The following is a 13538-nucleotide window of genomic DNA, read 5'->3' on the forward strand; positions in this document are numbered from 1 at the left end:
TGGTGACAGCTTATAATCTAGCAGAAGATCTAAAAGCTGTCAAGTTTGAGCCCCAGCTCAGTCTTCAGTCTTTCTCTATGTTTTTCCACTTTAATTTAACAATTTTTATCTTTAATCCAAAGTACCTCCATCCTCTTACCAGATTCTCTTGTCCTTTTTATCTCAAATGCAAACAGCAAATTCTCTGCGTTTTTCTTTCCTTATATATTTTTCACTTTCATATATAACCGTAAGAGCTGCTGAAGTGTAGAGGACTTAAATTAAAGCTGGCTTGATTTTGTCTGATAGGCTAAATATGCTTCTTCTCTGAAATATTACCTTTTTCTCCGGTTGAGAGCCTGAGCACTGTAGCACTCAGTGGTGTCTCCTACCAGGCTTTTATGACCACTAAAAAGCACTATCTGTCCCATCAGAAATCATGTCTGCTTGACAAGTGGAGCAATAGAAAGTATTAGCAGGTACCACTGAGGTGTGACTGAGGGAGGGAGGAGAACTTTCCTGGAGAAAGGCTACCTTTCTCCCTCGGTGCAGCAGCAGCTGCTTGGTGATTTTCCTCTTCACAGGTTTTAAGAAAAAAGTCACAGATTGTGGTGGAGTTTGAGTTTAGGTCAAGTTTCTTTGTCAGTTTCATCAGCACTGACATGCAGGATCCTGAAGCAGGAAGTCCAACACTGAGACGAGGGGAAGTAAAGAGCAGATTTTCAATTAAGCAGTGTGAAATTTATATATCCTCATCCTCATGATTTGCCATGAATGCCACAAAAAGGTTTGTCTTTATGTGATTTAGACGAACAAGTTTTTGGGGGGGGGTTTCAAATTGAAATGGTAATTCAGCAAACTAATTTGATGAATTAAATATGAGAATTTGGCTGCATAACCAGTTTATTGTAGATTATTTAAGTCTAATTAAAACACAGTCAAAATTATTTATACAATCATAAATATATACATTCACTCCAACAAGCATTGGCTTAAATGGGACCTACTACATTTTATACTTTGATTTGGGTCTCAGCTGCTTCTGGAAACATCTTAAGCTCTTTAAAAAAACACTCAGATGTTGTTTTGGCAATTAGTTAATGTTTTTTGATGTCTGGAAAATTAGCCCTTTCAAAAACCTCATCATTGTTATGCCACAATCAACAGACAGTGTGTTATTACCCAACCTAGCAATGGACAGCATGTTTGGTCAGCTATTTTTACCACTGTTTGTGCTGTATAATGGCTGCTGGAATAGACAAACGTATTGTTAACTTACCACCCAGAAACTATTTACTGCATTCTTGCTTGTGCACAAGGCTTTATTAATGCTTTTCTAAGACATATACAGTTGTATAATTAGGCATCTGTTTCCTGCCATATTCACATGCGAGTGTAATCATTGAGTTAGGCGACGCGGCCAGAAGCAGTTTATTTGGTTTTAAAGTGACAAGAGACTAAAACGGCTCATTCTGAAAGGAGTTCAAAATAGGCAGAACTGAGCAGACTAAAATCTCATTATCTAATAATCTTTTTGTGCAAAAACTATAATGAGCATGTTTTGTATTGCCCATAGACCTATCCTAACCTGTTCAACGAAGAACATTTTTTAAATCTCCCTTTGAATATTACGCTTACACTGTTCATGTTTTGTAACCATCAGCAACCTTTACTGGCATAATTATAAGAGTTCAGTTCAGTGTTTAAGCAAAGTCCATACATTTTTGGTACATGGTTGAGGCCAACATCTTAGGAAGGAAGTACAGACTGCTGAATGGCAGCCTTCTGTGTCCATTTTGAGACGAGTTTCTGATCTTTTTCCCAATGGAACACCCAACTATGTCCATGTGTCAATTATCTAACTTCTGATTTGACGTCATATAGAGGAATTTGAATGTAGTTTTCCTCCTCTGATTTGGGTAATCTAGTACCACTGTGACCAGTCTACGCCATCCCATCTCTGAACACTACAAGACATATAAGCAGATGGGCAGCAGCAGAGGACCACACCAGTCCCATGTGGCTCTAAGCACAGGAAACGCTGCCCAGGCTCACCAATGTTTCATAATAACAGATAATGGTATGGGAAATATTTTTACTGTGGCCCATTAATACTAATGAAGCATTATTTAAATGCCACATCCTACTATATTACTATTGCTGACTGTATCCACTTTTTACGAGCACAGTGTGCCCATCTTCTGATGACTGCTTCCAGCAGGATAATGTATTGTGTCACACATCATCTCAAAGTGGTTTCTTGAAAATGTTAATGATAATTGACTGGACTCTAGTGACCTCCACAGTAACCAGATCTCCATTGTCTAGGATGTGGTGAAATGGGAGACTCTCAGCGTGGCTGTGCAGCCAACTTTATTGCACCAAATCTATGATGCCATCATATCATCATGGAGCAAAATCTCAGACATGTTTCTTCTGCCTTGCCGAATCAAAGAAGTTCAGAAGGGAATCCAACCTAGTACAACAAAGTGTATCAAATAAAATGGTTACCATGTACCTTCTGGTTAGTTTATTATATTTGACCACTTTGGATTGCACAAAAATAAAATTCATACATTTAATGTACCTCATCCTGATGCAAAACAACAATGGAACCAATCATTCTATTACATCTTAACTATAAAGCAGGTGTGTATCAAAAGCACCACACATAATTCACAGATGTGAGCCAAATAATCAGTCATTGTTGATTTGAGTTGAAGTAGGAGGATCAGAAGATAATCCTTCACTTTTTTAATTCCACTTATTGTCTGACACTAATTTCTCTAGCAGCAAAACTACCTCCCTTAATGAAAATATCACAGCCTTTCTTAAAAGTTGGTGAAGTGCTCTAACGTTTAAAAGTCTCAATTTATTTCTCAAATAATATCACTTTAGCGACATCACTCAATAATCTTCTAATTTTTTGAAAAAGATCTTCATCAGACCTCTGACTTGTCTGTTTGGAAACCTGAAATTCAGTCAAGTTGTCAATTTTTGAGCAGCAGCTTCTTAATTTAAAAGTTTACGCTAAATAAAGATGTAAAGCAAGCTGCTTCAACAAGACAAAGATCCAAATTACCTATTAAAATTTATTTTTTAATGCACAAGGTTATTAACCTTCTAGAATATCCTAACTTGTGCCCTACTGAAATTTGCAGAATGTGTTTACATGCAGGTCTGCGCCAGAAAACTAGCTAATTTAAACGTATTCTACCAAGAATAGGAGTCAAATATCCAATTATTTATTATAAAATCTTGAGAATTACAGTAAGCATGTGGTTGAGGTGCAACTATCTAATGTACATTAATTGGAAATATTTTAACCTTTTCGGGTTAGAGAAAATTCCCAATGAATCTGTGGACCAAATTCTTGTTTCTGAAATTTAATGTTCATTTATCAAATTGCTGTGGGACTGCACAACCTGAAAAAACCCCATTCAAATACAAAGGAGCGTTGATCCCTGTGACTATATTTGAACTTCCACCAGATCTGTGAGTCTTCTTAGGATTATAAAGGAAAGTTGGCAAAATAAACCTGCTCAAAACATTATCACAACATTTTAAAAGACGAACACGCAAGACATCTCTAACCTAAACATCATATGTGGATAAGTAGATTTTTGTGGAAAATTAGACATTTGAATTTCTCTGCTTTGCTATTGCGATTGCGTGCTTTTAAAGTGGTGATCTCGCTGGAGGATGGGGACTACCGGCAGACAGACAGGGGCAGTGGGTGGGGGTGGAAGGCTGGCGTGGCTGGTGGTCTGTTGGGCTGGCTGACGTCTCTGTCTCCTCCTCTCTCCCGGCAGTTCATGGCATCAAGTGGACTTGCAGCAATGGGAACAGCAGCTCTGGTTTCTCAGTGGAGCAGCTAGTGCAACAGATTCTGGACAGCCACCAAACTAAGCCACCTCCCCGGACTCACAACTGCCTCTGCACGGGTACCCTGGGTAAGGGCTAGTGGGTGGGGCAGTAACTTTTTATGAAGAAAATAACTTGCAGAAACGTCTAAACACAATGGTTTGTGTGATAAATTTGACAAAGTGACTGAGGTCTTTCACAACTCAGAGTTGTGTCAGCTGAATATTTTTACATGCGGTTATCCATGTTAAGGTCATTTCCGTAATAGCCCAGCTGGTTTAAATTTTATGGCACTTATTTGGACATTTGATCTTTTATCTCCCTAAGCTCCCTGTGCCTTGAAGAGAGAACTTAAATTAACATATTTATTCATGGGCAATTTCAGGTCAGTTTACAAAATTTCTCTGGGCTTTCCTGACTCTTTTTTTTATTAGATCATAAAATTGGTGGTATGATAGTTAAGTAGCTCAGGAAGATATCAGTGTGCTATTTTAGAATTATTTATTAAGGTACTACAGCATTTACAAAGGAGAATCAGATGGCATGTCAAATTCTTTAGCATGTTTAAAGGCTTAAATAAACCAGGCGTGTCATGTAGCCTATTGCATCACCCTGTCTGAAAGATACCGACCCACTTCCTTACAATTCAATTTGTTTAATTCGGTTTATTTTTATAGTCCAATTTACAACCAAAGTCTTCTCAAAGCAAAAAAAAGTGAAAATAATATAATTTTTTTTTGCCAATCCAATTAGTTAAAAGTTGTTTTAAAAAGTTTGAAAACTAAATATGTGAAATAAGTTGAATTTTATCATTTCTTTTCCAGGCTTCAAATGTATTGTCAGATGCATTTACTTCATGGTACATGACAAAAATGCTTTAAAAAATATTTTGTCTTTCCTATCTTTCATTGTGCTGCAATAAATTGATTGTTAAAGTAGCAAAAGTGTAAGGGACACAACAAAGAAAAAAAGTGTTCAGCTTAGAACATAATGAAAACATCCAATCAACAGTATCTTTATCCACTTAAAATCTAAGCTAGATACTTGGCTATACAGGCATCGATAAAGGATGTGTGTGTGTTCCTGCAGTCATGTCATGGGAAAACATTTTATTGCCCGTATTTCCGGTCTTCTCAATAGCACCGTAAGCTTATCTATTTAATATGCTCCCAGTCTCAGGTTCCCCATAAAGATCAATAAACATTTATGAGATTAAACTTCCTTCACCTTGTCCTCCATGTAGTGTCTGCTCCACATTCACAAAGCATTCTGACCAGCGTTTCAGCTATCAGTTGTGTTTATTGAAGCTCAGACAGCTGCTCCTTTTTTTTTCTGTTGTAACTTATGTTAACTGTTGTTAAAAGTGCCCAGAATTCCCGTCAGAAAAGTAGAGAGCACAGCATCTCACCCAAAATTATTTAAATAATCACATTAAAATTATTCTTTGAAGTTAAACTTTTAAAAAAAATACAGAATAATCCCAAAGTTTGTAGGTTATCTTCTATTTTCATAAGAATGTGCCCATTTTGATTACAGAGAATTAAAAAGGAAACAATGAAATGTGTAATTTCATGTTTATTTTACCATGAGGACAAAAAAGGTGTACTATTTTACTTTTTAATTTAGCTTTAACAGGTCTGCTGTTTAAATGTTGCTTCCATAAAATAAAAGAAGTTCATCATGTACAATGTAGGATTTTACTTTTTGTGTTTCACCCCAAGTTGCCATATTCTTTAAATGTGTAAATGGCTATATATAAAAAAGCTCTGAAAAAAGCTCAGCTATATATAAAAAAGCTTTTTGATACCTGTAAACATAAAAACTCAACTCACATTACTTTATTAATAATCACACATCATCTAGTCATATTGTTGTTTTTACCTATTTACCATGAACATGAGCATTTCAGCAAATTAGAACATCAAAAAGATTATTTATTCAATAGTTTAATTAAAGCATTAAAGCAGATATTGATACTTTTGGCAGCACAGGGTGGTGTCAGGTCCTGTCAGATAATGAAATCAGCATTTCTACAGAGCTTTTCAGCACAGGGAAGCAGGAAGTGCTCAGAATGTTATTGGTAAATGGTTGCTCTAAACTTGGACTCAGGAAAACACAGTGGACCAACAGCAGCAGATGGCATGGCTCCCCAAATCATCATCATTTGACCTGAATCTCAAGCAACTTGGAGTCAGTGCCTCTCCGCTCTTTGCCAGACTGATTTACAAATTACATGCAAACTTTGCTTTCCTCTGAAGAGATGACTATGGACCTCTGAGCAAATGACCAGCCATTTTTTTCTTTAGCCCAACACAGATTCTTCTGTCCCCTCTGATTCAGAGTTGATTTAACACAAGTAATGCAGCAGGTCCAGTCCATCATCACCACACACACATAAAGTGTGTGGTGACTTTTGGAAACGCTGGCTCCAGCTGCAACACATGTTTTAAGAATCTTCCTCAAACTCCTTAATTCTCTACTTTACAATCCCTTAAGGCTGATGTCATCCTTATTTCTTTTGCACCTTTTTCTTTTTACGGCTATCTTGCCATTTGAAAACTGTCATTGGTTGATGTACACCAGTCTTTCATTAGCTGTAATTCATAATCAAAATTAACAGAAAAAAACAGCAAAGTATGTAAAGTGTCACTTTTTTTAGTTGGTTTGTTGAAATAAACTTTTTGATTGCTTTGAATTTAAAACATCTATATAACATAACCCATGTCAAGTCAATATTATCGATGCCATGTCGATTAAGCCTAACATTTTCTATTTAATTTGTTAATTTTAAAGGCAAAGTATTGCACCTTCCCTTAAATGCACATATATTTGTCTCAATATTATTGAAGCTGTTCCCCTGCTTTTCAAATGTTTTAATGTTTTGGTCATGTATTGTGGTTGTGAGGGACCCAAACACAGAAAAACATGGAAGTTTCATTTTAACTTGAGTCCAGAGCTAAGTACCAAGAACACATGAGTGTACTTTTCAAAGTACTGAAGGTATTTGCTCTATTATAAACTTTGTGATATAAACTTTGTGATATAAAGTGGCTTTGTCTAAGTGAATTGGACTTAAATGTCTTTTTTTTCATTTTCAAGAAGGCAGATTATGCAGTATTACTTCAGTATTTATATACTTACAAAATACTTAGCTGTCTCAAGTTCACACTTATTACTAATTCATGAATACTAAAAACACTCCCATTTTTTGTTCATATGACTGTCTTATTAAATTGTGTTGTTTAATCGACATTAAAAAAAATATGTTTGTTGTCATTCTTTATATAGGTGCAGGGAGCAGTGTACACCACAAATGCAACAGCGGCAAACACCGCATCATCTCCCCTAAAGTGGACCCCCGTTCTGGTGGATACAGCAGTACACACTCTGAGGTCCAAAACAATGATGTGTCTGAAGGGAAGACCGAACACAGTGCCCATGGTGGAGGAAAAAGCTCTGGGGGAGGAGGAGGAGGTGGTGGCAGTGCCAGAGAGAAACGCAATGGCAAAGTCCACAAGCCTGTCCTCCTGCACCAAAACAGCACAGAAGTGTCGTCCACCAACCAAGTGGAGGTCCCTGACACCACGCAGAACTCCCCAGTGTCCATCAGCAGCGGCCTCAACAGTGATCCAGACATGGCAGACAGCCCCGTGGTGACAGGGATGACCCATGTTCCGTCTGTCATGTCTGGCCTGTCCCAGAGTGTCTTCATGTCTGAGGTCACTGGAGAACCTGTCTATAGCATGTCTCCAACTGGGGGTCCCAATGCTCATCTGATGGGTGCAGATGCCACTTCACAGGGCTTGGTGCTGTCCATGGCCGCTGAACGACACAAATTTGCCTTCCCCGGAGGAGGAGGAGTAGGGGAACCTGGGACTACCACAGCAGGAGACAGTCTGTCAATGTTGTCTACGGCGAGTGTGTCTGAAGAACTGGTGCTAACCAGCAGTCTTGATTCTGGAACCATCAAGATTCCAGAGACCAATATGAACTTTGATCCTGACTGCTTCTTGAACAACCCTAAACAGGGCCAGACCTACGGCGGCAGCGCAATGAAGACAGAGGGCAACTCTTCCTCAACATCTTCTTCCTCCAGCGGCAGCAGTAGCACCAACGGGAGTCTCCAGCGCTCTCCCAACTTGTCAGACAATAGCTACCCCTTCAGCTCAGCTCTCGTAAAGAACATCAAGACAGAAGACACATCATTTGAGCAGCAGATGAAAGAAAGTGGTTACCAGGTTGGAGGAGTTGTGAACTGTGGTGGTGGGGTGTCATCTGGTGCTGGATCAGGTCAGGGCAGTCTTAGTCTGACCCCTACAGGCTCACTGCTTCCTTCAGGAGGGGGGCTTAGTCCCAGCACCACTTTGGAGCAGATGGATTTTAGTGCCATTGATGCCAAGCAAGAATATACTTCTAGTGCTACCACAGTGAACTATGGTCAGGCCATTTCTAGTCCACATATGCAACACCAGAATCGCTCGCCCAGCTTCTTCCTTCAGGATGCTTCTCAAACCAGCCAGACGCAGCAGGCCAGGTCAAGCATGGGCCAGAAATCACATCTTATGGAGCACAACTCCCATGACTCTGGAGCTTATATGGGATTGCAAGTGGTAAAATCTGACTCCCCTTCCAGCAATGGCCACCTTCATCATCACCACCAGAGCCAGATGCAACACAGGGCCAATTGTAATGGAGGTTCACCCACAGAGGGGTCCGCCCAAGCGGCTTCTCTCCAGCTGCTGCAGTACCAGGGGCCCTTTCCTGGGCTGGGAACGGAACATGAAGAGGTTGTTGGTCTAGAACAACCAGGTAATGTCAACTCAGCTCAGACTGGAGCCACGGAGAATGGTGGCGAGAACCTCCTCAAGCCAGGGGATCACATTCAGGCCTGTGGAGCAGCAAACAGAGAGGGAGGGAGACCAGAGCACTACATGCAACAGGCTTCAGATGGTAGCAATGGAGGGGCAGGAGCTACAGGTGAAGGAGTAACAATGCATAATGGAAACAGTGACGGTAGCAACCGCACCCAGCAGTTACAGCCTCTCCTCCAAGGCACAAGTATGGTGCAAGGACTCTACAATGCAGTGGGAGCCCATCAAGGTCTGACTGGAGCAGCTAACAATGGAGGAGCTGGTGGAGCTGGCATGGAGATCAGTCTGGACCACTTTGACATATCCTTTGGAAACCAGTTCTCTGACCTCATCAATGACTTTATCTCAGTGGATGGCAGTGGAACCACCATGTCTGCTGGAGGTGCCCTGTATGCTCACCAGCTAGTCACATCTCACAACGCTGAAAATCAGAACCCAGCCAGTGGGCCCCCCCATCAGGGCCAGGAGGACGGAGGAGCCAGAGGCTCGGGCTACAGCCCCTCAGAGCTCTGCCTTCAGCCTTGCTGTAGCCCTCAGTCGCTAAGCGGAGGCGCAGGAGCAGGAGGCAACACCGGAGAAGCTGGATCGCTGTCCTACATGAATGTTGCAGAGGTCGTCTCTGCAGCTGTTGCCCAAGGGGCTTTGGGGATGTTACAGGCCACAGGTCGTCTCTTCATGGTCACTGACTACTCCCCTGAGTGGTCCTATCCTGAGGTGAGTGATTCGACTCTTCTCTGCTTCTTCTCGCCTGTATGGAATAACACAAAAAACTGAAATCAAAGACCTGAGAGAAACTATAACGTCAAATTTAAGGCCAAAGCTTTTGTCTACTTTAAAATGTTTCAATGAAATCTCATAGCTGTCCAGCAGCCACAGTCAGAAAAATTCAATGATAATGAACCTGTTCTATTAACTTTTGGCTGTTAAGGTGTATTTAAAGCTCCAAGTTTCACAGACTACAACAATAACTTCACAAACTTTTCACTTATAACTTTGCTTGTCCGGCTACAAACCAGAGGTGGGTAATGTACCAGAAATTAGTAAAAGCAGCAACTTTAATATATTTTCACTCAAGCCAAACTAAAAAGTAGCTAGCCAAGAAATCACTCATTAAGAGTTAAAAAGTATTTGGTAAATAACTGATCATAACATCTCCTTTAATTTGAGATGATTTCATTTCACAGATAAAAAATATGAAGTTGTGTGCAAAAGTAGTGGAAATAAATAACATAACAATATAAACACTAGTTAATATTTAAAATTTAACAAAAGAAAATGTTATTGCTGCTATGACAGAGTGTAGCGATCATGAAATATGGAATCCAAACCAATGTGATATTTTACTGGATACCTACTGCACTTGTAAAATTGTACAACTAATTTAACAATCACTGAAAGGTGAGTAAGTTCTAATAGATGGAGAGTAACATCATATTGTGTTCTTCGGTGAAAAGTGTTTTTGTTGGTGTTTTTTGTTTAATACAAGATACAGTATGTTCACCAGTAGCTTTTAAAGAGCTCCATTTATCCAAATGATTTTTGAAGTTTTGTGTTGCCGTTGTAATGCCAAAATTTAGCCACTGGGTGGCACCAAAGCACCTCGAGTCAGTGCTGGTGGTGATTTAGGAGAAAATATCATTGAATGTCCACATGGTGGCAGCAGAGATTAATTTAATTAAGTGGTTAGCCACCTACATGAGTTTCAACATCTTTACGCTGTAGTTGGGAGATTAACTTTAAGTGCGAGTATATCTACTTAATTCTACTAATGTATTGTGAGCCCTCTTTAATCACCGTGTATGTTTCAGGGTGGAGTGAAGGTGCTGATCACTGGTCCCTGGCAGGAGGCCAGTTCAAATTACAGCTGCTTGTTTGACCAGATCTCGGTTCCGGCCTCGCTCATCCAGCCAGGGGTGCTGCGCTGCTACTGCCCAGGTAGCAAAGAGGAAACAGTTCTTAACATTGCAAACAAAGTTTCTGCTTTATTTTGTTTTTATGTTATTAATAAACAAACTTTAACATCAGTGTTAAATAAAAATATATTTGGATCATTTTTTATTTGTGGTATAAGTGAAGGAGCCCTTTCTTGATGCAATATTGTAACTTATTTTGGTGTTGATGCAAAAAGTCTTGACTGAAACATTACTGCAAATCTCTCCACTTCATTAAAGATTGTATACAATTTTTAGTTTGTTTATTGGATGACAACTTTTTTTTAATACCACCTTATTTTAGAACATTTGTGTTTTAAAGTTTAGTTTTTTATTATTTTATGACTTCGTTCTTCCTGATTCCATTATTAAATCTGCTAGTTGTGCAACATGGACTTAACTATCCATGCTGGTTAATGTTTATTTGCACTTTCAGATAAAGATTTTAAGAATTTGTGACACTTTGAATATGCTCTCCCAGAGTCTTATCATGTCTTCTCTGTTCAGCTCACGATACAGGCCTGGTGACGCTACAGGTGGCCATCAGTAATCAGATTATCTCCAGTTCTGTGGTGTTTGAGTACAAGGCTCGGGCTCTCCCATCACTGCCATCCTCTCAGCACGACTGGCTTTCACTGGACGGTAGGTCCTCTTATCAGTTTTCTATTTGCATCATTTCAGCAACAGGAGATATTTTTATGTTGTTTTTGATTTTTCTGTCAGTTCAAACCTTCCAATTAAAATTTTTCCATGTAGCTTTACCAGTTTTGAGTAGTTATGGTGCACCCTCTTCATTAGGTACACCTGTTCTTTTGACTGCTAACACAAATAGCTGATCAGCCAATCACATCATTGGCTGACTGAAATCAAATTAATGCACTCAGGCTTTTAGATGAAGCTTTTAGGTGAATAAATCATGCTCAAGTTCAAGCCAATCATCAGAATGTTTTGTTTTTGAAGTCACATTTCAGGCACAACAGTTTAGTTGTTGATGCCAGAAAGGCTTGTCTGAGTGTTTCTGAAACTGCCAGTCTTCTGGGATTTTATGGACAACCATTTCTTAGGAGAGGAGATATCTAGTGAGCAACATTTGTGTAGAGAAGAGAGAACAGACTGGTTTGAGATTAATGGAAAGCAACTGTAGCTCGTGTAATCTCTCTCTACAGCAATTGTGTGCTGAAAACCATCTCTAAGTGAAAAATATGTCAAACTTTGAAGCAGCTGAAGACCAGACTGGTTGCTGCTCCTGCTGGCTAAGAACCAAGTTGACATAAACAATATAAATGTATAGATCCGTCCTTCATTTGGCTGTAAGCTGGCAGCATTGTTGCCTTGCACCAAGAAGGTTCTAGTTTCAGAACAATCAGTTGCAGTCTGAGGTGTTTCTGCAGGGAGTCTGCATGTTGTCCCTGTGTTTGTGTGAAGTCTGTCATCTACTCTGGCTTCCTCCCACAGTCTAGAACCATGACTGCTTGGTTAACTGACTAACTCCTGCTGAGGGCTTTCTAATTGATTTTTACTTGTTAGCTAAGTGAACTGTCACTGTGTATAAAATATGTTTGGCATACAGTCTGTATTTACAAATGCTTTATTGGTCATGTCAGATTTAAAAGTAAATATAGTAAGAATAAAATCACTGATTTGGCTCTTTATTTGGCATGATGCATAAGTAGAGATGATGTTTGAGGTTTTAGTTCACATGATCTTTTATTCCGTTTTGGTTTTGAAAAATTCTATGCCCCAATGATGTCACTGGGGCAAAAAGAACAGCTACTGTATGAGACGACAAAAAAAACTTCGACTTTTTGACTGTACACACACAAAAAAAATTATTATTGAGCCATTTTCTGGCTGGTTTGACCTGAAGATTTATCTGTTGTCTGTGGTATGTTTATCATCTGAATTTGCAGCTATTTAGAATTTATTTTATTTTGCAACCATTATTTGCTCTTGCTTTGGTTTTAATCTGCCTTGCATCAGAGTTTTAAAAGATTTTCATTGTTTATCATTTGTTTTTTTCCATTTATTTATTTAGATCCATTATTTTAGTTGATTTATTTTGATTTATCATCTGATTATTATATTAGTTGTTGTAAATATTTATGTACTTTTTAGCATTTGCTTTTACTCACTTTTTATTAATAATTTTTTTTCTAATTTACTAAAGAATATCATCCCTTCTTTGGCACCTTTGGTTTTGATATTTGGTATTTGGTTGTGATGCTTTTTGTGTTTTTTAGTGTGTTGCTATGTAATAACCTATGTGGGGTTATTGGGTTCGCTACCATATGATGTGAAGCTAGTGCATCTTTCTGCTGGAAATGTGTGGGATTCTTTTGTTGTTTTTGTTTAATCAAAGGGAATTGTTTGGATGCTTCTTTTCTGTAAAGCACTTCACATTGCTGCACTGTATAAAAAAAGAGCTTTATAAATATAAATGAAATTTGACTAGTTGATTGATTGCTTTCAGATGGACATGAATCATAATTATGTGGTTAGTTTTGCAAAGAAATACTTTTCTTTCCTCTTTTGTGGATTAGTTATAGTTGTAGTTTCACATTCAAACAATTAATGTCTGTGTATCAGTGAGCCTGCTGTAGGTCTTCATGATGCATATAAAAGCCATTAAGTGTTTGCATGCGTGTGTGTGTGTGGGTGTGGGGGGGTGTGTGTGTGTGTGTGGGTGGGGGTGGGCGGGGGTGTGTGGGTGTGTGTGCGTGCGTGTGTGTGTGTGTGTGTAGCTGCTGGCAGAGGTACTGCTGCAGTGTTTGAGCATTGACAGAATAAAGTAGGGCACGATGAACTACAGGCTCACAGGACAGCTGCATTGCAGACAGTCCTTCAAGGAGCGCTAGTGAGAAATAGAGACCAGCATGGCGGCTCACATACATGG

The 13538-nt window shown here is 39.2% G+C and overlaps 1 protein-coding gene across 10 annotated transcripts in view; it reads left to right on the forward strand.

Annotated features, from left to right (window-relative positions):
- The window catches only part of camta1a (calmodulin binding transcription activator 1a), a 393254-nt gene that overhangs the window by 344023 nt on the left and 35693 nt on the right, over window positions 1-13538 (forward strand). For 8 of the 10 annotated variants that reach the window (XM_032584958.1, XM_032584865.1, XM_032584530.1 and 5 more), the window contains 4 exons: window positions 3792-3932; window positions 7132-9428; window positions 10523-10649; window positions 11153-11287. In XM_032584958.1, coding sequence (XP_032440849.1) covers window positions 3792-3932; window positions 7132-9428; window positions 10523-10649; window positions 11153-11287 — 2700 coding nt within the window. The remainder of the gene's footprint in view (window positions 1-3791; window positions 3933-7131; window positions 9429-10522; window positions 10650-11152; window positions 11288-13538) is intronic. The other 2 variants (XM_032585113.1, XM_032584769.1) reach the window with 1 other exon arrangement.

Source organism: Xiphophorus hellerii, chromosome 1, assembly GCF_003331165.1.
Source record: "Xiphophorus hellerii strain 12219 chromosome 1, Xiphophorus_hellerii-4.1, whole genome shotgun sequence".
Taxonomy (NCBI): Eukaryota; Metazoa; Chordata; class Actinopteri; order Cyprinodontiformes; family Poeciliidae; genus Xiphophorus; species Xiphophorus hellerii.